Genomic DNA, 24,774 nt, shown 5'->3' with positions numbered 1-24,774 from the left:
TACCTTACAGCTTGATCATTTGCCCAGTGAAAAGTTACTTGTTCAAAGCAATGTATGCCAATAAACTAGTATATATGTAATACTCGCAACGCAATAAGAGAGGCGCGAATGACGAGTAAATGGAACACACACGAGTAAATATACATATAGTAAAGAAATACTTAAGAATTTAAAATGTAAAATAACACCGAGTGTCGTGTGCGTGCGAGGACCTACTGTAGTTAGACAAAAGGTGCGTACCTCTTGAACATGAGGTTCTTGGCGAAGTCGTAGAGCTGTAGGTCGAGCTCGTTGAGGTGCTTGATGTGGTGCACCTGCTGGGGCGAGAGCGCGGCCAGCGTGGCGCCCGACACCGTCGCGTTGTGCTGCGTGAACGGCACCGCGAACCGCAGGTTGAACGTCTCCTCGAACACGTACTGCGATATCTGACACAATACCGACACAACACGCTTACTATTTTCCGGACTCCCATCTATGTATACCTATCTCAACTTGTTTTATAAGTATAAAGAATACCATCTTTAAACACGTGCATGCTAAATAACATCTTAATGCGGGTGGGTATTTTAATAAATTTCATACGGTTTACTATCTATACTACTATTCATTCACCATCAATCGTGTACATCGGGATATTATCATTGTATCTATTCTATACTGAGGTATCTATAATAGATCATCGTAGATAAAACTTCTATTGTTGGCATCCCTCCAATTATTGGAACTTACGACCTAATACGCAGGTAATAATCGTAGCACTCCCTCTCGAATTCGATGCCAATCAATACATGTTTTACCCTTGAACTTTATAAATACTATATCTATCCGTAGGAGATACATATATTATTATAAACCGAAAGTGTAACGAAAATATGCGGACTTGAAATATGTACTGGAAACTATATTTAAAGAGTAAAAATGTTGTACAATCCTGCACCAATTCAGGCGCCTCGCGACGCCATGTGTATTGTGTAATGAAGCATAATAAGTAGGTAAAGAACTGAACTAACACGGCTATCGTTGTATATAAATTGTTTGAACAATTACACACCAATAATCTCAGTTTCTACCGGTAAGGTATAACGCCTTCTTAAAATTGTCGGTTAGAACTAATTTGATGGGATTAAGGGTGATTTTCAGATTCAGCCGACATTTTGAAGTAGGTATTCGGAATTACCCGAATAGATACACCTTAATTCAGTTTTCACTAAGTTTGTTGAAAACTTTATGTAGACGAGACTTAGGTACTCATAGCCGTACCGAACGACCACATGTGATTGTGATTTACCTACGTTCCGTGAAGCGGTGGATTGTGTCACTTCCTACGGTATCTGCGACAGCGCGTGTGCAACCCATTAGTTAGTTACTACTACTACTGATCACAGAAATAGAACTCAAAAAGCGCATGTGCGGTGACCGCGATTTGAACATACTACCCTACACAATCTGTGCACCCAAAACTCTACATGTATCAAGACTTTAGTTCAGAACCACGGAGTCAGGGCTTTCTTTAGATGTTGATATGTGGCAACCCTAAGCCCGAGCGACAAGGAACAAATGGCGCCACAGATACGGGAACAATGATTCAAGTGCAAATAATGCCAGTGCTTATCTTCGTCCGGGGTCAGTGCTCGAGAATAGGTGGACTAGGTAATTGTGCATGCTTAGCCTCGCGTCCTTCTTCACTATACGACCCACATCCATAAAGCGCAAGCAATAAATCATGTTATCGGTGCCGATATTTCCGTCATATTTTACGATCTGTAAGTTACTGCAGTTCCTTTCTCGACTTACATACAGTTTTAGACAGCTGAACTTAAATAGTATTTCAATATTGTTAAGAGGCTCTGTTTCGCATGCAGTTCAGGGCCACCAACGGCGCCCTACATCTGTCGCCTACGCTAAACACTTATAGCCGGTTTCCAATTAACGTGAGCACTATCGAGCGAACTAAAATAGTTATTATTTAATCAGAGTAATTTTGTTTACATCTTGATATAATAATATTGATATTATGGTCATCGTTTAATTGATACACTGGGGTACACACTAGTTAGGGAAACGAATGGCTAGTTTTACGAGTGTATTAAATTTTACAAGCTACTAGAAACCTGTAAAACAAACAGCAATGAATGTTAGGTGCACGCTAAGTAGAAGTAAACTCGGTCCCAGTCCATCCCGCTCACACTGTTGTATTGGTGCAAAAGAGAGGAAATGCGATCGAGTTCACGCATGTCGCTAACGTAAATGCCAATTGGCACCTCGCGGTAGCCGTAAAGATAATGATTGCGAAATGGAGGCACTTCTAGGTATATCTAGAGCTATATATCTACTTAGTTATAAAGAAATACAATAGATTTTTATAATTTGGTCGGATTTCAGTGAGGTTAGTAAGAATTACCTTCTGGAACTCAGTGAGACCGAAGTAGGCCATGGCGGCGAGGTTCCTCTTGGCGGAGGCGAGCAGCAGGCGGTCGGAGTCGGGCGTGCGGTGGCGCAGCGTGCCGTTGTAGCAGCCCACGAGCGCCAGGTCGGCCAGCATGCGCGTCTGCCGGTTGTTGGCCAGGTTCCACGGGCACGCGGCGAACTGCTCCAGCGTCACCGCGCGCCACGTCTCGCCGCTGTAGCATGCCGGCACTTCCAGGGCTGTCGCACACATACCAACACTCAATACTATTTACCTGATACTATGTTTATCATCTGATATTAGGTAGGTATTCGTAAACAGGGGTCTCCAAACTACTACGGATCTGGCCCGTGAGCTTATTTAATTCCATACAATCCGGCCCGCGAAAAAGAAGCGGATACTCTCAAGGTTAAAACGTTTGGACATTTGGATAACCCATCAGGGATAAACCTGTAGTAGATACTTAGTTTCATTTCCACTTAATAATCATCCCAAAACCCAAACGAGCTACTTATAATTTAATGGTTAAGCATTTCAGACAAAATCAAACACCTGAATCTAACATAAATGTATCAATCGTGTGGTAAACATTAACAGGAAATACCAAATTTAATGCGTCTTATAACATCAGGTTGTTTAAATCATTTACATGAAGCATCAAATAATTTTCATGATTAGGACATGTACCTACAGTTAGAACGTGTTCTATGTTACATTTACAATACTACTCCCGCCGACCCCGACTGTAGCCACAACCTCCAATTCGCTAAAGTTTGAAATTAGAATTAAGGATATTAAACAGGTGGCTTAGGCTAGTGTAATAATGAACAGGAGAGATCGATCAACGTCACGCGTCTTGACTTAGGTCTCCTCAATCATAATCGCGAAGGGTGGTAGTGGCAGAGCAGCGAGTAAGAGGTGTTGATAAACGGATTAGTACGAAATGCCGTCCAAAGTGTAAAAACAGAAGCAATAATGATCCCTTCCCACTTTATTGCCACTGCAGGGAGCGGGCACGCTGACAGTGCGGGTCGGGATTTTAATCTACCCCACGGGTGTATTTATTTGGGATCGTGTCGATACGTTTTCTTTGTGTAAATGTACTTATAAGAAGTACCCAGTGACGTGGCACTTAAATTAGATGGATAGGGTAGAAGTCCTTACCCGTGGCCGTGCGCCCCTGGCACCAATGCCGGGAGCCCTTCCACGTCGCGCCGCGCTTCACGTGACGGTACTCCGATAGGTATCTACAGACAAACAAAACTCTATCAAACTTGTAACTGTTAACATCTACAAAATGATATTGTTCCCAAAATATTTATATTATTTATTTTCTATTTATATATTTTAGCGATATGAGCGCAAAAGCGCTGGTGGCCTAGCGGTAAGAGCGTGCGACTTGCAATCCAGAGGTCGCGGGTTCGAACCCCGGCTCGTACCAATGAGTTTTTCGGAACTTATGTACGAAATATCATTTGATATTTACCAGTCGCTTTTCGGTGAAGGAAAACATCGTGAGGAAACCGGACTAATCCCAATACGGGCCTAGTTTACCCTCTGGGTTGGAAGGTCAGATGGCAGTCGCTTTCGTAAAACTACGCCCACGCCAATTACTGGGATTAGTTGCCAAGCGGACCCCAGGCTCCCATGAGCCGTGGCAAAATGCCGGGACAACGCGAGGAAGATGATGATGATGATATTTTAGCGATATGAGAGACACATTGAGCATTTAACACGTAACGTAAACAATAGCTTTATTAGTTGGAAGGGCTTTTACGACCGACACAAATAAAAATTTCGTCATCAATCGTTCATCAAACAGCCTGGAAAGGTAGTTAGCAATAAAGCTTTAAAAGGGCTTTGTTCCGTTTAGATAATGGGCTTTTAACGAACAGTGGACGCGGTTGGTCACGTCAGCTGCTGGTTTTGTTGTGACCCCGTGGCTCGATGTCGTTTATCGCCGACGCTGGCGTAAGGCATTCGTCATTCTCACATACCCATACTTTCTAGATAGGTACAACTGACTAATTTTATTGTACCTACTTTTTCTCATTCCTAATCCCATCCTACTTCTTTTACAACCGACCAAGGGCATTAGTTTAATAATAGTTACATCAAATAGTAACTGGTTACAACTACCCCAAGCTTTTACTGTAACCTATACAAGTAAGTATATAAATAGGAAGTATAAAAATGCAACGTCGCTATTAGTCAAAATGTAGACTATATTAAAGTTGCAGTAGCTCTAATAGCGTAGCGCATCCCACCTAGAACAGATTGCACCTATTACGAGATAAGATTATCCTTTGTCCTGCGTCATTCAGGTATAAAATCCAAATATAAAAAGTACGATACCTAGAGACTGGCTCCCGCAGTAAGGTGATGTAGAAGTATCTCCTGTGCACGGCCGAGCCCTCGTGCCGGTCCAGCTCGCTGCCGACGCACGCCGTCAGCTCCGTGAAGTCTGCGTGCAACCCGCATCTGTGCGCAAACCCGCCATCATATTAAACTCGAAGGGTACCCGGACATATGTAACCTATAAAGTCGATGAGACTTTAATCTCAAAATACAGAGCTCTTAATTAACTATTACATATTTAATACCTAAGTAGGTATCTTTTGTTATCACTGTATTATATATATAAACATATTTTTTTCTTTAAAAAACCTGGTCTCAGAATGAACGTAAATTTTTACATCGTTCCAAACTTTGAAAACGCGATTACGCCGATTACTCAAAATGTTACTAAAATATAGGCTAACGAAGCTAAGAAGTCAATTGTGACAGTTGTGAATTGACCTTTGCACCCTTTGACACTAAGGCTATCAGTTAAACGGTAGGCCGTTAGCTGCGTAAATATACCTAAGGGTCAATTCACAACTGTCAAAATTGACTTCTTAACTTACAGCGATTATAGACAAAGACATGTTCTTTCCGAGTACCCTTCACTTATTGTGTTCGCCGATTTTATAACTTACATTACAAATTTTGGTAATTGATAAATACATAACTCGTATAATATAAAAGAGTCATACAGCCATACACAAATACCCACGCGATAGACATGTGCTAATGAATAGCTTTGTTGGACTGGAACTCTCCACAGAACCCGCACTAAGGGATGCAGGGAGCTGTACAATTTTATCGTAAAAAGGGCGAGTCCTAATTCGGTAATTCCCGTAGCGCTCATTGAAAGCACGGGATGCAGCGGAGCGTGAAGCGGCAGATAGTCCAGCGACTGCACATGTCTCGTTGCCCATCCACTACGCGACGATGCGATAATCCGATTGTTACCGATTAGCCCCGATCCAGAATTCCTTCAACCTTTATTTATTTACATATTATCATTGTTATTATGCATTGTAACAAGTTGCCAATAGCTTTGCTCGACTCAATTTTCTACACACATTCGATTAAGAGCCAACAGGAGTGGTCATTTCTCCATACAAACGTATTTTTACGCAGGATGTTTCGCCTTGTCCTTATCGTACTAGTTTTAGGAGCCGCTTCCGTTAGCGAGACGGGTATATTTACCTAAAATATTTAAATCTTAGCTCCTGTTGGCTCTTAAGCGCTAACTTAGCTTTGCGACACTAGGCACCCTGCCCCACCAATAACCTAAAAGGGCATAGACTTATATATTATGTGCTTCGTAAAGACTGACCTTACGCCTTACGGGCATGGCACTATGAATCAAGTGGTCCAGTTCGTTGGTGTCAAAAGCACATTGCAGTTCAGAATCATATGTAGAAAAATGTCTTATTTCTAAATAAAATGTTCCAAAAAATTTAATTGAAATTAAAAATAAAGAGGGTATTTTTTTTACCCCGTATAATAATTACACAAGAGGTCTGCGTGTGTAGCGTATGTATGCTTTAATAGGCATGACATGTTAACACATAATTGTATCAGCAATCTGCAGTACGTAGGTATCAACAACAAGTTAATTAGGCGTGATAATATACATTGTGTTGGCGCATCGATGGCCGCAGAAACAACAGCGCCGCCGGTGCAGCGACGCAAGGGCAATTACCGCTCAGCAATAATTAATACAGGTATATAACAACTACCTACTACCCAGTACAAGCTAACTACTGCAGCTACAGTAGCTTCCACAATACATAACCTAGGGGACATGACTACATTGAATACTTATTTAAAAACCGGCCAAGTGCGAGTCGGATTCGCGCACGGAGGGTTCCGCACCATCAACAAAAAATAGAGCAAAACAAGCAAAAAAACGGTCACCTATCCAAGTACTGACCCCGCCCGACGTTGCTTAACTTCGGTCAAAAATCACGTTTGTTGTATGGGAGCCCCACTTAAATCTTTATTTTATTCTGTTTTTAGTATTTGTTGTTATAACGGCAACAGAAATACATCATCTGTGAAAATTTCAACTGTCTAGCTGTCACGGTTCGTGAGATACAGCCTGGTGACGGACGGACGGACGGACGGACGGACAGCGGAGTCTTAGTAATAGGGTCCCATTTTTACCCTTTGGGTACGGAACCCTAAAAATTAGATTCACTGTACTGCTTTCTTTAGTAAGTTAACCTGAAAATGTTTGAATGGTAACGTTAATCTTTAGAACCTGTAAGTATATCAGACCTCCCCACTTTAGAGAGGAAGAACACCTCAAGCTGAAATATTACAACTGACTGCTGGTCAAAGAGTAAAGTAAGTATAGGTGCCAGCGTTCATTATTCGATTTAATAAATCTTGGTACTTACTTACAACTACGTACATAGGTATGCATGGATTTACTTCGCAAACGTACCTACTTCTGCTTTTAGAGTTCGAACAATCTTAAAAGGACTCCTGTAGGTAATGTTTTTATGTTCACATCTAAATGTGTCGATTAAACGTGGTTAGGTTTTGGAATCCTGACCGATCAGTATGGAACTATGTATACGGGTCATGATCCAGATCTTCTGTACTATATATTAGAAGCCTATAATAAACCCTAAACGGAGGCGAGTGCATTTTAAGAATGGTCTTACTCTGCATTATTCATTCTAACTTAGGCTGGTGACTATATCTGGTCAATGTTGACAACGGTATAGTTTATTATTTCAATAATGATAAAATCCGTCTTATTTGTATTTTAAAAGTTTTTCATTTTGGTTTAATACTCGTAGGTCAGCCAGCTATTTATGTGTAACATACATACCTATATGGTATGGCCAGATGCTAATTTTATTGGACTGGAACCTGCTTGAAACGTCTAGTATGCAAAATATCTGGTTTATAAATGTAGTAGGTATGCATATTGTTGATGAATATAAAGTAGGTATGTTTACCGAATTGGTTAGATACCTATAGAGTAGCGGATGGTCGCCTAGACTGTTTGGCGGCACTTTCTTGTTTGCCCGGTGGTTGGTCGAGACTGAACCGACCATAGACTTCGATCCAAATACCGACTAGTATGACCACGATAATATTAATTACCGTTACCTGACCACGTGACAAATTGTAAAAAATTGGTTAAGTATGGGTTAACACATTGTTAATGGTGAATTCTCAATACAACTAGAGACTCAGGTCACAAGTGCCGTTAAATGATGTAATCGTCTTTCGGTAGATGTCGCGTTACGCCACCCCAAAGGCGTATACATAAGGGAAGGAAAAAGATTTGCGCCTATGACCTCTCACTGGTAAAAGTGTACAAACTCATTGCAGGGAAAATCATTAATTATTATAATACTCATAATCATAAAAGTACTAAAAGGTACACCAATAGCACAATGTACTTACCCAAACTATAAAGTATAAACACAGGTACTTAATTTATATAGGTATACAAACGTCAAAAGATAAAATAACAAGTACGATAAGAAAAAGTGTTTTAGGTTATTAGTGTTAGGTCTAGGCATTACAAAGCGGGAACTATTGAGTTTGAACTTGAACCCTGTCACCGATTTGTTAGTGTCTTTAATCTGGCACGCAGCCACAGATTCCACACGAAAACTGTATTGTTCCGAGCAAAACCAGGAATAATAAAATACATAACTAACGCTGTCCCCTCTCCATTAATGTTGAACCAGATAATTAGATCTGTCAAGTGTAACAGGATTCTGACGTGATGGATATTGTTTGATCTAAAAGGTTTTTTATCGAGTTAAGAGTTTGAAGAGTGCGGGTGACGGTGACGGGACGGGAGTGTAGGCGCATGTGGAGGATAAGGACCCCTCGTCGGACGGATAGCGCACGAGTTGGCACGGGGCCACGGAAACGCACTCCGGCCGCGCCGCGGGCCGCCGATGTTGCTCACTCGACACTTTCACGTGCGCCACACAAAAGGCTCTGGACACATTCGACACACTCTTGTTTAAAACACATGCCTGACAATTTATACACTTACCTACCTACAAAAGAAAGTTTTCAGTAAATGTACAGTCGCCATCAGAAATATCGAAGCGGCCAAGGTGTTCACAATATCTGAACACGCACTCTAGCGCCCTGACAATAGAGGCCTGTTCAGATATTTGTGAGCGCCTGGCCGCTCCGATATATCTGATGGTGACTGTACCTACATTCCTCTACATAGTGTTGACTTATTCAAATCTAAACTACCAACTAATAAACTACGCAAGTACACTCACCTGCATAAATAAATAAATGTTACACAACGTAGGCCGCAAAAATATCTGACACGATCTTATTTGTAGAGCCATAAAAGCGAGTCACATTCAAAGAGTTACATATTATTGCAGGTGACTGTACTTCAATTAATTTATAGGGTCATGATTTGTACAGTGGCGCAGGCTGGTACAGTTTCTCATTGGCAAATTATGAGAAAATAATGTTGTTATTTTATCAGTAGGTACCTACCGTCACATTTAGAAAGCTCTCGGTTGGCTTCCACATCCCAAAGTTTTAGTTAATCGGACTTTTTTTCAGTGGTTCAAGTTTTGTTCCACTAACTAATCCGTTATTAATAAACTAAGTATAGTCTGTCAAGCCATTTCCGTCAGTAGAAAAAAGCGACAATTTTAAAATTGTAGGGCGAAGGGTAACCGTCCCAAAGAAAATTGGATGTTCGCACCTTTTTAGGGTTCCGTAGCCAAATGGCAAAAAACGGAACCCTTATTTACTGACAAAGTTGTTTGATCGGCTATATATGCTCACTGTATTTTACGAGTAGCGTTCAATAATAAGTGAGTATGAAGTATACAAACTCCTTGCAAAGAGTCAAACACAATACTGGCATGTGTACTTACGGTAACTATTCGAAATTTGAAAACTTAAAGTATAGTCCGTCAACCAAATCTTGTCAGTAGCAATGTAAAGCAAACTAAAGTAGGGCAACACTCAAAGAGCAGTATTGCGCTAAGAAAAGCAGCAATGTACATCGAACCAAAAGATTTTTTTTTTCCGCTGAGCGCGCCCTGCGTACGTCAATTCAAATTGTCACTCGCGGTTTATTGAAAAGAATTGAAACATGGACGGACAATTTAAAAGCGATGTTAAAACAATGTAAATCAAAATGATCAACAAATTTGAAGATATCAAAAACAACTCCCTATCGTAGTGCTTATATTCTCTTTGTTCCCTATCTAGGATCTATAATATGCCACTTGTTAATGTAAATTAGTGTACTGTTCTGGATGAATATGACATACCTTTGTAATTTTTTGAGTGGTATATATTTTACAATATACATATTAAAAATAAAACAACTGATATTTGGGTGTTTATTTAATTTAAAGGTAAATAACATAAGGGTCACTTTTCGACTTGGTTGCGTTGTACACGTACATAAACCGCCATAGGTAAGTATTGTCTGAAGAGATACTACCTACTACGAACGCCTTATATTGGGCAAGATTTAATCCTGCAACAAACATGTATGGATTAGGTAGATATTTCGAAAGAACGGCGATATAATCAAGGCTCTTAATACTGTTTAAAAGGTTTACCTTTGTAAATAGTCACAACTGATTGCTGAAAATATTAGACATGTGGGCCTATGGACGGTTTCCAGGACACAATTTATGGTCTTGTTGGATAGATTTAGACATACGTTTTAATTTTATTTATGCCTTTTAACCCTAAAACAAAAAAACTGAACATAATCTTAAAAGTTCGAAAGAGTTCTTCCAGTACTTCTCATAGGTAACCTCAATTTTTAGTAATGTTTACCAACAACGAACATGATTGTACATTGTAGGTCCCTTAGCTATGCTTATTCTTATTTAATGTATTGGTATTTAATGGTGACAGCAGAAATATCTCTTGAAACAGAAACGATTCCGAATGAAAACAAATAAGGTGACGGCTGTCATTCACGATTCACATTCCACAGATAAAACACAGATGACACGCGTTTTGGAATTATTTGAACACAGTGTTGCTAACCCGCGATTTTTCAAATTTGCCGCCTTTTACTACTGACAAGATTTGGTTGACGGACTTTATATATTCTCTTGTGTTTTTTTGTCTTCTATGTTTCATTTGCGATTAAGCTGATCACTTTTAATAACCGATACTAATAAGAAGACTCCATCGAATCCATTCATCATTTTGTTACCGTAATCTACTAGAATCTAGGAACCGGGTTTCTAGATCATATTTATAGGGCAATAGAGCCCAATTTATAAAACCGATCTGGCCAATAATAAAAGCACATCTGTGTTACATTTCTGCAACCTCCTGAATTCGAGGCGGAGAGGCCGCTGTGCTAGGTCATCTATTTTTTGCCTAGGGGTAGGATTTATTTAGTTAAATGCGGTTGATTTATATGTAGATACAGAGCAGATTGCATGTCATCTTCACGTTATACATAAACATTACAAACGTTAACACATGACGAAAAAACGCAAAATACGCAGATGTTATACAAGAAAAACATTAACACGAATTATAAAAAAGACAAATGAGTGTTTTCGAATAGAGGCATAATTATCTGTCGCCGATCTTCCATGGCGAGCAAAATTCACCTCCACCCACGTTCCGTGGACACGGCTTTGTAATATTTATGGCGGACGGGTGCCACTGCCATTGCCATACACTGCTTTTTTCAATACGCTGTTCGTCGGTTTACCTACACATAAATTATTTCGAAGACAATCGCAAATGCCAAGCCCGTATAATATTGTAAATTAATGGTCAGTATGTTAGGGAGAGTTAATTATCTCTTAAACAAAGGATAGGTAATAAAGCCTCCAATATAATATGGTTAAAGTTTTGTGTAAAGTTGGTTTATGCCGCGAGATCTTTTTTGAGATTTGAGCACCCGAAAATAGATAGTCAGTACTCAGTAGGTGTGCATAATATTCTAAAAACTTAATTAGATTCATGAACATGAGCATAAACATAGCAACCTTGTTGGCAACTAACTAATCGACAAAGTCGGTCGCCCGAATATTAACGTATCTTCGATACCTACTAAACTTTACTAATTGAAAACTGGAGTCCGACGGTGTCTATTCAATCCATTACGAATATTGCAACTTCCCGTAGTCCGACGACTTTGTACACTTGGGTCGTAAATGTTCAGTCAGCAGCAGAAGTAGCTAAGCGGGCGAGGTGTTCAAAATTACCTGGATTCTCACAACAATAAAGTCGCGTCAAGATCATTTTGAACACCTCGCCCGCTTAGCAACTATTGCTGCTGACTGTTCATACAACGTACAAGGAACTAAAAGTGGGCCGAGCTTATATTTGTATCTACTATCTAGGCATCTAATCTTTTTCTAACTAGTCTTAGCATACCTAAAATAAATTGAATAAACGAACATTATAAATGACAACAACACACAGTGTTCGATTTCCCTCAAAAAATTTCCCTATGCTGTTTATTGCATAAATCAATCAAGGAATGCATTTGAAATGCAAGACTAGAACACCCAGAAGTCTATTTCAAATACTTTTTTTTATAAAAAATAAATTATATTTCATGACCTTGACATCGAAAAATTACTAAATAAATTCTACAAAAGTATCTGATAAAGAAGTCGCTTTTTAATCAATGTACCTAGTTCGATAAAGAAGCCTTTGGCGCATATTTTCTAGTTCTTAGTTTTGGAATTTACCCTCTGGTTACCGAGTAATTCATATAAATAGAGATTTTTTATTTTATTTTTTTCTCCTAAATAACTCAAAAGTGCGACTTGTGACTAGCACTGACAGATTGCTCTTAACTAGGTCAACCACTGGTAAAAAAAATCACGTTCCACTATCAACAGCAATCTACTTACTGCAATTGTTTTAGAAAAAAAAATACGATCACTCTAAACGTAATCCCTTCTGTTACTGTAGTTATGTATAACTACATGATCTGCATACACTGCATAATTTTATTGTCCTACGATATATCTATGTACTTATGTATAACAATTTACGTTACTTATGTGACTAACAAGATGACATTTAGTTGCGCTGCAGATGAATAAAACAACGCAACAAAAGTAGTTGAGAAGCGCTCGGCGGCGCCGACGGGACAGGGACAGGAATCATCGGCGAGCGCGTGGCTGAACACTTGTCACTCGCATAGCATTGCACGCAACGGCTCTACTTTTTAGGGTTCCGTAAGCAAAACGGCAGTTGAAATGTCCATCTCGACTCAAATTAGTAGGCGTCTTTCTAGCTAGTAGGTCTGTACCTACCTTTATTATGTATGTATCTGTGTACATACATAATAGTACATAACGATACAAGTGCGAAAAGTAGGAAATTCGGCACTAGTGCGATAATTAGGACATTAAGAATTTAATCTATGTCGAAAATTTAAAAGGGCCATAATTGTACAGTCAGCAGCAGAAGATGCTAAGCGGGCCAGGTGTTCAAAATGATCTTAACGTAACTTTATTCTTAAGAGAATAAGAGCGTGTCAAGGTAATTTTGAACACCTCGCCCGCTTAGCAACTTCTGCTGCTGACTGTACTGTAAAACGTTGTACGATACATGTGCGAAGGTATAAATTCGCAACTCCCTTCGGCATGCTTCGGCCGTGTTTTAATTGAGCGCCCGCCACTCTGAGCGCCGTTCTGAATTTCCTAGCTACTTTTCGGACTTGTACATTAAACGAAACATTAGCCGATTTAGGCTATATTTTTTTATTAGGCTAAGTTGTAGAACTGAAGCACCATGCGAAGCGTCGCTAAGTAGATATTGTATTTTCGTGGGTATGATGTCGGAGCGGCTTCAGGGTATCAAAGGGAACCTGCGGCATTATCCGGATAATCCGAACAAGTACCTAGCCCACAGCGCCGGAGCGGCATGCTCTTTCAGCGCCGATTTTACACTCGGCTCTGCCGCAAACATCGGATCAAATACAATTGCATAATTGTGAGCACGCGCTACTGCTAAATAACTATTTATGTATTTTCATATACATGTACCTATTTATACAACAATTTTATTTTGCTGTACGCGTATACTATGTAAGGAAAGAAAGTATATGTGTGTGTATGTAAGGAAAGGAACCTACAATTTCCGCGAGGTATAAAAATTACCAAAGTTAAAATCATTCCACACGAATGCCATAGACACGGAATATTTGTGAGTGATAATGAATGCAAGCTCTGTGAGAGCCGTCCATTGTTAAAAGCGTACCTGTCGATGGAGGTGGACAAAAATACCATTTGGAAAGATCGTACGCGCATGCAGGGTATTTCGGGCGATCGCTTCAGTAGGATGCTCTTGTATATATACTTACAAACGAGTAGTAAACAAAACAAGTGATCCCTGCTCTCTTTTTGCACATTATTCTCTAATTTTAGAAGTTCTTCTAAGTTTAAATATACCGTGTGAATATTATGCTGAAAAGCAGTACCTGTTTATTCATATACACATACGAGTACCTAATCCGTGTGTTATAAATACTTATATTTATAATATATATATATATTATATTTGCCTCGAACTTGACATAGGATTACAAACAAACAGAACAAAAATGGGCAAGTATATAATAGTTATATTCGATACAAGTGCGAAAAAGAGGAAATTCGAAACGAGTGGCGATAAATTAAAACACGACCGAAGGGAGTGTTTTAAATCGACACGAGTTGCGAATTACCTATTCGCACGTGTATCGAACAATGTTTTACAGTACATATGGCACTTTAAAGTTTCGACATACGCACGAAAAGTGCTATTTTACGCACTAGTGCGGAAAAGTAGCCCCATATGTACTGTAAAAGTATTTCCAAAATACCATAATAAAGTCTTCATTTTAGGTATACTACAAGTAAGTATACTATAATGTATAAACAAAAAAAGCGGCCAAGTGCGAGTCGGACTCGCCCATGAAGGGTTCCGTAGCAGCAAGTAACATAATAAAATTGCGGATTACGATTTATAACGTATTAAAAAAAGCGGCCAAGTGCGAGTCGGACTCGCCCATGAAGGGTTCCGTATTTAGGCGATTTATGACGTATAAAAAAAAACTACTTACTAGATCTCGTTCAAACCAATTTTCGGTGGAAGTTTACATGGTAATGTACATCATATATTTTTTTTAGTTTTATCATTCTCTTATTTTAGAAGTTACAGGGGGGGGGGGACACACACATTTTACCACTTTGGAAGTGTCTCTCGCGCAAACTATTCAGTTTAGATAAAAATGATATTAGAAACCTCAATATCATTTTTGAAGACCTATCCATAGATACCCCACACGTATGGGTTTGATGAAAAAAAAATTTTTGAGTTTCAGTTCGAAGTATGGGGAACCCCAAAAATTTATTGGTTTTTTTTCTATTTTTGTGTGAAAATCTTAATGCGGTTCACAGAATACATCTACTTACCAAATTTCAACAGTATAGTTCTTATAGTTTCGGAGAAAACTGGCTGTGACATACGGACGGACAGACGGACAGACAGACAGACATGACGAATCTATAAGGGTTCCGTTTTTTGCCATTTGGCTACGGAACCCTAAAAAACTACTTACTAGATCTCGTTGAAACCAATTTTCGGTGGAAGTTTGCATGATGGTAATGTACATCATATATTTTTTTTAGTTTTATCATTCTCTTATTTTAGAAGTTACAGGGGGAGGGGGGACACACACACATTTTACCACTTTGGAAGTGTCTCTCGCGCAAACTATTCAGTTTAGAAAAAAATTATATTAGAAACCTCAATACCATTTTTGAAGACCTATCCATAGATACCCCCCCCCCCCCCACACGTATGGGTTTGATGAAAAAAAAATTTTTGAGTTTCAGTTCTAAGTATGGGGAACCCCCAAAATTTATTGTTTTAGTTCTATTTTTGTGTGAAAATCTTAATGCGGTTCACAGAATACATCTACTTACCAAGTTTCAACAATATAGTTCTTATAGTTTCGAAAAAAAGTGGCTGTGACATACGGACGGACAGACAGACAGACATGACGAATCTATAAGGGTTCCGTTTTTTGCCATTTGGCTACGGAACCCTAAAAAGCATATGGCCTGCCTGGTGGTATACGGTCAACGTGGTGAATCCATGCCACTCCAGAAGTATCAGGTTTTGTTGATTTTTTCCTAGATGCCTAGAATCCATTACATACTACAATCTACATACATTGACACTTAAATCAAATCACAGTAGGTAAGCGAATTGCAAGTCATTTTATTTCGCACCACTTACTCCGTGTTTTAGCTGGTGAGTATTCGACACAAACGTCGGTACCTATTTTATGCCGTTGCGATATCTTGCATACATAATAATACTTTTCATACGAAGAACAAGTTTAAAAGATTATCGTTTTATCAGAATTGCATTTTTAACACGTAGGTACTGTCATCCTCATCAATTCAATATATTATAAAAAGCCTAACGACGTAGCTCGTACTTTAAGCGTGGTTTGAATATTAGATGGGCGTCCACGTTCGACGGCACGGCATCTACGCGATCACCACTATATATGAGGAATGTAAAACAGTTTCCGTTTCCAAAAGAGACGCATCCCGCCAACGACGGCGACCGACCAAGGTTTTCTACATTGTACCTATTTGTGCAAATTAAACTTGCCTGTCCGCCGTTTTCCATAATAACATTGGTATAAATAATAATTGCCTTATCGATTACTCAAAATGTATTTCTATGTTTTATTACTCTTCAACCTGGGTCACAATAAATATATGCTAATAGAGAAATCATTATAGTTATATATGTTGACATTTGTGTTTAAGATATCGCCGTTACCAGCAGTTCTAGTCGTAGTTTTAGAGAAATACCGGACGCAAGACACGAACCCGGTTTTGATTAAACCGGTTAATACCGGTTTATTTCGGTTTCGGTCCGAACTTTTCTTGAAAATGACAATATTCTTGAAACTTGAAAAATTGAAAATTGCTAACCCAAATTAACCGGCTTATTCTACAAGTAGGGGAGCGAGCGGCCACCAGATTGTAAATAAGAGCTTTGGGACTCGCGACCGCTTTTTACAAGCTTTTATTTAACTTGCAATCTACCTATGTATGTATGTATGTATGTAGTTAACTATGTTTGTATGGCTGTGAGACCTGGTCTCTTACCGAAAACCATCTCGAGACACTAGCAAGGTGTCAAAGGGCAATGGAGCGTAGTATGTTAGGGATCAAACTATCAGATAAGATCAGAAACTCAGAAATAAGAAAGAAAACAAAGATTACCGACATACTTGCTCGCATTGACCATCTATAGTGGGGATGGACAGGCCACATGCTACGCTGCCCAATCGAAAAATGGAGCAAACAGGTTACTCTATGGTACCCTAGAGGCTGTACTAGAAAGCAAGCACATCAATTCACAAGATGGAAAGACGACATCCGTCTGACTCTGGGGCCATACTGGATGAGGGTTGCTGCAGACAGAGCCCAATGGATACAGTTGGAGGAGGCCTATGCCTTACGGTCGTCCCCGCCCATGACGCTGGCTCCCGAGATGGTAAGCACGACCTTGTGTCCCGGAAGCGCTTCCACTGGGACGGATATAAAAAAAAATGGGTATGGATCCTAGTCAGGATAGCCGCTGCGGGGTCGCGGACACATTGCGCGAGCTTCCCCGTAACCCCGCAACCATAGCGGCGAGAGGACACCATGGGGTTTAGTGGGTAGTGGGGCCTCTTTACAGCCCTGAGTCCCACATAACCGTCCGGGTTTCTCCCCGGCCCGGCGGTATGCGTAGAAGCATACCCCATGTTAAAAAAAAAAAAGGCCTATGCCTTACGGCACACCGAACTAAGAGATATATTATAAAAAAAAACATTTGTATATTGTAACTTATGTCGTTCGGAATAAATGGCTATATTATTCTTTTATTCAATTAGGCTCTTAGGTTAGGGTTTTACAATGTGAATATAAAAGTAAAATATAAAAACACTTACAAAAAATATATAAACACATTATAAAAAACCTAACCTAGGGTGCCGCCGGCAGCGGGGCAGGGCCCAAGCTGCCGGTGGTCAGGGCCGCAGAGTGAGGAACATTATTATTATTATGTTTGTACGGGGCAAATCTTGCAAGTTAAATTTGACCCACTTCCCGACTTCCGATTAAGCTGAAAATTTTCATACATATATAAGTCGGTTGACAATGTAATATTATGGTACCATCCAGCTAATCTGATGATGGAGACAGCAGGTGGCTATAGGAACTCTGTGATAAAACAACGAAACCTAATTGTGTTTGGGGTTTTTAGAGTTGTGTCGATGAGTATTAGTTGCCGGTGGAAAGAAAAGTACAGTTAGCGATAAAAGCTTGTAACAAAAATGAAATTTTTGGCAAAAACTTATTTATTGGTTTAATGGTGTTATATTGAATTATCCGATTTTTTTTTTGTAAAACAACCCCAAAAACTAGTTAAATATAACGTTTTTGAACGAAACCGAAATTAAAAAGCTTTCCTTCATCACTAGGAAGGCCTACAGCTGTTACTACCTTTACGTTATTTTATTAAATACTAGCGCCTCGAGTCACTGTGCCGGAAACGCGATGCTTTGCATTGCAGCTTGTGATAAGGAACCTAAGGCCAATATTTCCTTGCATGTTTGAGAAAACATTCCCGAGCTCTAGGATGGGTCGGGACGGGAGTACCTATGTCGCTCGCCGGAAGAAGGGCGCGTGACGTCGCCCTCTCGGAGCCGACGTATCCTACTAGAACGTGACTAGAAACCTTTATACTGGGCCTCTACACATTCCTACTAAGTCTCAGATCTCATCAAACAAATTATTGTTTATTTTTATTTGAAAGATTGCAAATAAATTTGGGCATTTTTCTTTTAGAAATGTTTTTTCTCAAAAATGTATGTATTTAATTTAGTTAGGCCGATATAACATAAATCGAATCGTCTGATTTATATTATTTTCTGGAACTAAGTAATTTATCGTACTTCGTTTTTTTAGCATTAGAAGAATTCCGCAAAATTAAATTATGAGGATACTTATTCCGTATAGATAAAAAATAACAATAAAATAGTAATCTGAACTAGCACGAATAACACGATAAAGTGCCTGACTTAGAAAGTCACGCTTGTGCGGCGTTCTTTTCCTTCTAATCCTAAAATAAATTAAGTATAGCCAATGTAATTTTTATTAACATAACGTAAGTCAAAGATAACGTTTTCGAGTAATTCCTGTGTAACATACATTCACATAACATAAAGATATAAGCGCTGAAAGATATTAAATTAATATAAAATATAAGCACTGTTTACATTATTTAGACAGCTCACATCAGATTAAATTTCTAACCTCTACAACATAGTTACATAATAAGTAATTAATAAGTCGGATATAAAGAAACCGAAGAAACGAATGAGTATAGTGTTAGCATTTTATTAATTGGCGTCGCAGTGATATATTGACGAGATGGAGTAAATACCAGTTACTCCCAATGAGCCGTGGGAACTCATTGCGTCGGCGCGCGCCGGCAGATGCGTGCCGATCGCATCTGGAACCCAGAACAACTTCATTTTTAACTAAGGACCGGTTAACTCAGTCGTTATAATCCTGACGTCGAGAACCATAAAAAAATCGGATATTTCTAGTGATATGAACTGAATTATAGTGAACATGTCGGTCTCGTTCTTAACAATTGGCTCCCACAACGGATTTTAGAAACCAAATAATACAAACAGATACACTGGGGTTTGTCAAGTTTCGCTCCGTAGATATACTTACGAGACTGATAAATTGATATGCTTGGCAAGGTTAGACTTTCATGAATTATGGTCAGGGTCAGGCCCGGCGTTGATTGGGCTATTTGTCGGCGCCAGCGGGAAATGAAACGGCGAGCGCAGGCTTGATTAGCTTTATTGCATTGGTACACGACAAGATTATAGAAAACTACGGGTAGTACGGGTACACTACCCTTCGCACCTACCGATTCTCTTGTACGAGGTATTTGATGTATGATGCCGATATTTTTATCAAATAATAAATCAGATAAGTATAAGTACATTACATACTCATAACGAAACTATTAGATAGTAAAAAAAAACATAAATACATTTGTGTTCATTCTTCAGATTGGTTTAGTGCCGGGTATTCATTTATCTATAAGTAGGTATAGTAAAACGCTTATTCTAGCTCAGGCATGAATTAGGTAACATAATTGAACAAACGGCACATTACTTATTGTTTACAAACTCTAGTAATTCCACAGGAGATATCGAGTTTCGTTATCAAATAGGCAAGTGGCAGTAAAACAAAAAAGTGATTTACATTGTAGTGAGTGAGATACAACTAGTGTTGGATTGGATAGGACTCGAGTCCTTTGAGTCCTCTGCTTCAAGACTCGACTCTGTTAACTCAATTTTTCAGGCTCTTATTAAGTCTAAACTCGACCTTTTCAAATTGATAGAGTCCTCGAGTCCTTTTCAGAGAATTATCTATTTTTTACAAACAATTTGTGGATTACGTAGGTACACAAATCATACAATAACGCCTAACTTTTTTTACTGTTATTTAGGCTGTTCACGCATTTGGAGGCTAGAGTCCTTTTGAGTTGCTCTTAAAAAGACTCAATAAAGGACTCGACTCGGGACTTAAATAACTCAGAAGTTTTTTAAGCGCAGTCTAGTAAAAACGAGCTGAGTTCGTCAAATTCAGGCTCAAAGTTCCTACCAACACTAGATACAACGGCGCGGCGGCGCGGCGCGGCGCGAGCGACGCGCACATTCGCACAATGGCAGCCATCCCCTTAAGTACGGTCACGCTTTCATGCCGAAGCGAATTTTCCGGACCTGCCGTAATAAGCATCCGCGCAAACAAAGACTTTTTCCGTTCGGAGAAACCGGAAACATTACCCGAAATCATTTTAAGTGGCAGACATTTATCAATTGTGAGCGGGTAAAATAAAAATGCAGGGAAGTGGGTAGTATTTTAGTGATGAAAATTTTCTTCAGCCGCTAGTAGAATATACCTAAATAAGTGTCGCCCTAACAGTCTGTGGGGAAAGAGAAGAATCGTGGAATGTATGGGAACCAATACATTCCACGACTCTTCTCTTTCCGCACAGACTCTACAAAAACATATCAATGCTAGAGATGTACAAATACTCAGTAGTTACTCAACATACCCGTATTTACTCGTTTATAGAGTCTGTGCGGAAAGAGAAGACTCGTGGAACTGAATGTATGGGGCCCATACATTTCATGACTCTTTTCTTTCCGCACAGACTCTACCCAAATGGGTGGGTATATATATATTTAAGTAGAGTACTGAAAGTATAAAACTTCATCTCAACCAGCGATGTTACCCGAAAAAGTGTACGAGTACCTATATACATTTTTTACCTCATCTGTACAATATTTTGTCCAGCATTGGGCCAACAATGTCAGCATGGGGCGCACATTCTCCGTCATCCCCGCCCCGCGAGCCACCGGCACACACGACTCTATGCGTCTGCTTACTTCAAATCAAATAAAAAACGAGTGTTACCCGACGAAGGTCGAGCACGCAGGGTTCCTTAGTGTTGATTAGATCACACGAGAATATAAGTTATTTCAAGATTATAGTTCGTACAACTATTACATTAAATCAATTTAACCTCATTTTAATTCTTCCGCCCCATACATATATTTATAGCACATCAGACGTGTAAATGTTATTTTAAACGTCAAATTTCTATGTAATTATGACGACGTACAAAATTTTAAAAATTGCCTACCCTATTATATGCCAGAAAAATCCATTTTATGCCATATGCCTTACATCATTTGGGAAAAGAGCTGACACTTCAAAATGCTGGATCAATTTCTATCAAACATAGCTAAAAACTACCGCAAGGAAAAGCGCTTACACGTTAAAAATAACGGAGGCTACGATGCCACAGACAGACAGACATTGGCGTCGAACATATAACACACATCTTTTTATGTCGGGGGTCAAAAATGAGAAACGTTAAGACGTAGTTTGAAATTGTATAGGAATTAATAAATAACAACTTGAGGTACGAGTAAGACATAGTGCGAAAGAGTGTGCGTGACGATCGATCAACAACTCATGATACTACGAGTATAATACCTATCGTAAATAAATTGAAGGTTTATCTCTCTGCTACAGCATTCAATATGCATCGATCCATCGGTCTCGAATGCTGCTACTAGCGTTAGATACTCAAGTAGGAGCCGGCCCTACGAGCGGGAGGCGGGATGTACTTACACGGACTATAACGAACATGTGTCTGCAAGCCGTCTGTGCGGGAACGAAAACAATTAGCCCACTGCCGTACGAGTACCATGCCGTCGCCGCACTTCGCGCTCCACCCGTAGGTACCTACTCTCTTTTGTTCCGTTCCGGGTTACGTAAATTGTGTCCAACAATTTTTCATTTCTATTGTACTTATTATACCTACGAAACACTTTGCATTTTTTTCTGCCGTGTTAAATATAAGTAGCCTCTTAAAATTTAGGCAAGTACAGTTTTTGCTGCGATTACGACTTTTAATAATGTGTATTCACAAAACTTAATTTCAGTTCGGTTAAATCGGGCCTTCGTATCATAGATAACATATTATTACACTACCGTAAAAGAAGAAAGTGTATCTGTAACATCTGTAACTACTTTTAAGTTATTTCGCTTTTACTTGAACTGTGACGCGGTGGGCAAAATTATGTTAAAGGGCAATATTTTACACTGTTACGTTACGGTACTTTTCCGATGACGAAGTAGTGTCAAGACACGATAAAAAATTAAATAAGTAGGGTTTATATATTTGCAGGAAAGCCATCCTTTAGAACGAGCTAGTAGTTTTATTTTCAAGTAAGTTTCGCAATCGCAAGTATCGCAACAGGCCTTAGTCGCCTTGATTATACCTATGTTATACGTATCTGTCGATGAAAATCAATGAAGAGAAATACTACATCTGTCCATAATTATGTCTCGCCTTCGTGAGGGAGTAAAGCTCATAGTGGGATGCACCGCAATGTCTGCAATCAATAAGGTATTTTCTACTCTTCTACACAAAGCGCCCGGTGAGCTCACTCGGGTGACTGGTCGACACTCCTCAGAGATCAGAGCGTAACGAATGGCTCTTCATCTTTGAATTAAATAGAACTTCACAAACCATCTTACAAATAGCTACATAATTATCTAGACTTAAACTTTATATTATCATATTATGCCATGAGACATTTTTATAGAAGAATGCCGTTAGTGATTCAGTATGTGAACGGCATTTAAGGAACTTAGAATCTTTAAGGTATCGACATAAAAAAATAACATGCAGTCCAATTAAGTCGGCTACGTATAAATAATGATCACTGAAGCTAGAGCAATCGCAGTATCTATTTTAGTGTCTAAATATGGTCAGGAATGAGCTGCTATTTTACTGGTCCACTTATCTACGCCGCCCCATATGCCTACCATGAATTGAATAGGTTGTACCTACATGTACCGACCAGCTTTGTATTAAATTGGAAACTCTTAAAAGTACCTACGCGTGACCACAGATATGTTATTTATTAGAGTCAACAAAAAAGGTTAATTAAGTAGGTGTACGTTGATGTCATGAAATGAAGGTCATCTCAAAACAAATGGCAGTAGACGCGTATCCACTAGCTAGAGGCAGCCCCGGGTCGGGCTGCTCTGAGCTCGCTCCGAGGCCGCGCAACTGGAGACGCTGCTTCAACCTTGAGCTCGCGGTTGAGGCAGCGTCTCCACCTGTCCCCTTCTGATGATGGAATTGATACAACTCCTGAAATCATGATGGCTTCAGCCTTGAATCTCGAAACGTACTTGAAGCGCGAAATAGTGACCTGAATGGCCAGACAGTAACGAGTCATAACAAAAACTTATAACAAAAATATAAAGCTAAAAATGGAAAAATAATATTAACTTTCAAAAACATAAAAAACCGACTTCAAAAAGTATAAAACAAAATATTATCCCTTTCATATGCGCTAGCGACTGATATGTGTGAAGTCAGTGCCAAAAACAGTTGGTTATAGTTACAATATTGGTCAATAATATCCCCAACCAACTAATGGACAGTGTTCTTTCTTTCTTATCGAGCCGCACCAGGGTTGGCATTCGGTTCGACATTGTGTTGACGCTTTTAAGTTTTGGCTTGGCATTGGCACCAACTTCAAACATTAAATATCAGTTGCTAGCGCATATGAAAGGGATAATATTTTATTTTACACTTTTTTTAAGTCGGTTTTTCTTCTTTTAAGTTTTTTATAGTACATAAGTGGTAGTTGATCCCAATGAAAAAATGGCAAATCATTATTGTTACTAAATTTCATTGTTTTTATTCACCGCATCCTTCTAAAACGCTTATACGATTTTATGAGCAATTTTTGCAAAGTTAAACTTCGGAATCCTGAAAAGGGATCTAACTGAAGGAACCCTTATAGTTAGCAATATATTGGAAACTCGGCAGGTCGGTAGATTTATATCGGTCGTAGATTGGCGGCGCGCCTCACGCGAACTCTATAGGCGAAAGCAATTTCAGTCTCGGGCACAGTAGCGACGCCGTCGCCGCCGAATCCCGGCCGACACATCCATACCTAGCCGACACCTACACTCGCTTATTTCATCCGCATACGAGGAGCAGCTTAGACGGGGAATCTCTTACATACCATTATAAGGCTTACAATATAATTTTATTGATTCGTTAGTACCGCCCGGAAGAGCCATTACTTTTAATACTGACATACAATATTCAGGACGCAAACCGTAATAAGAGCAGCAGTACGCTTGCGAATTTTTGTGTATTATGAAAAATTACCCCGGATTGTATTGTGTTATGAATAAAGACCCGACATAGCAATGAATGCAAAACGTTGACGCTAGAGCAGTTTGAAGTCACTAGTTAAGTAGTTAGGCAGTGAAGCTAGACAAAGCGCGTGTGAGCAAAGTCATTAGCTGCACAATTAGTGCAATTGTCGTTAATTTATTGTTGCGCGTCGACAGCGTTGGTGTCCGCGCTCCGTGCGAAACGGG

The 24,774-nt window shown here is 39.5% G+C and overlaps 2 protein-coding genes across 2 annotated transcripts in view; one reads left to right on the top strand and one right to left on the bottom strand.

Annotated features, from left to right (window-relative positions):
* The window catches only part of LOC134661674 (GTPase-activating protein), a 360,962-nt gene that overhangs the window by 210,024 nt on the left and 126,164 nt on the right, over positions 1–24,774 (top strand). The window lies entirely within an intron of this gene.
* Positions 1–24,774, bottom strand: part of LOC134661918 (heparan-sulfate 6-O-sulfotransferase 2) — a 52,744-nt gene that overhangs the window by 1,590 nt on the left and 26,380 nt on the right. Inside the window, exons 4-7 of the mRNA XM_063518166.1 lie at positions 4,763–4,888; positions 3,572–3,654; positions 2,402–2,646; positions 241–425 (exon numbers count right to left, since the gene is read on the bottom strand). Of these exons, the coding sequence (XP_063374236.1) occupies positions 241–425; positions 2,402–2,646; positions 3,572–3,654; positions 4,763–4,888 (639 nt within the window). The remainder of the gene's footprint in view (positions 1–240; positions 426–2,401; positions 2,647–3,571; positions 3,655–4,762; positions 4,889–24,774) is intronic.

Source organism: Cydia amplana, chromosome Z, assembly GCF_948474715.1.
Source record: "Cydia amplana chromosome Z, ilCydAmpl1.1, whole genome shotgun sequence".
Classification (NCBI taxonomy): Eukaryota; Metazoa; Arthropoda; class Insecta; order Lepidoptera; family Tortricidae; genus Cydia; species Cydia amplana.
This window is presented reverse-complemented; position numbering and strand designations above follow the sequence as displayed.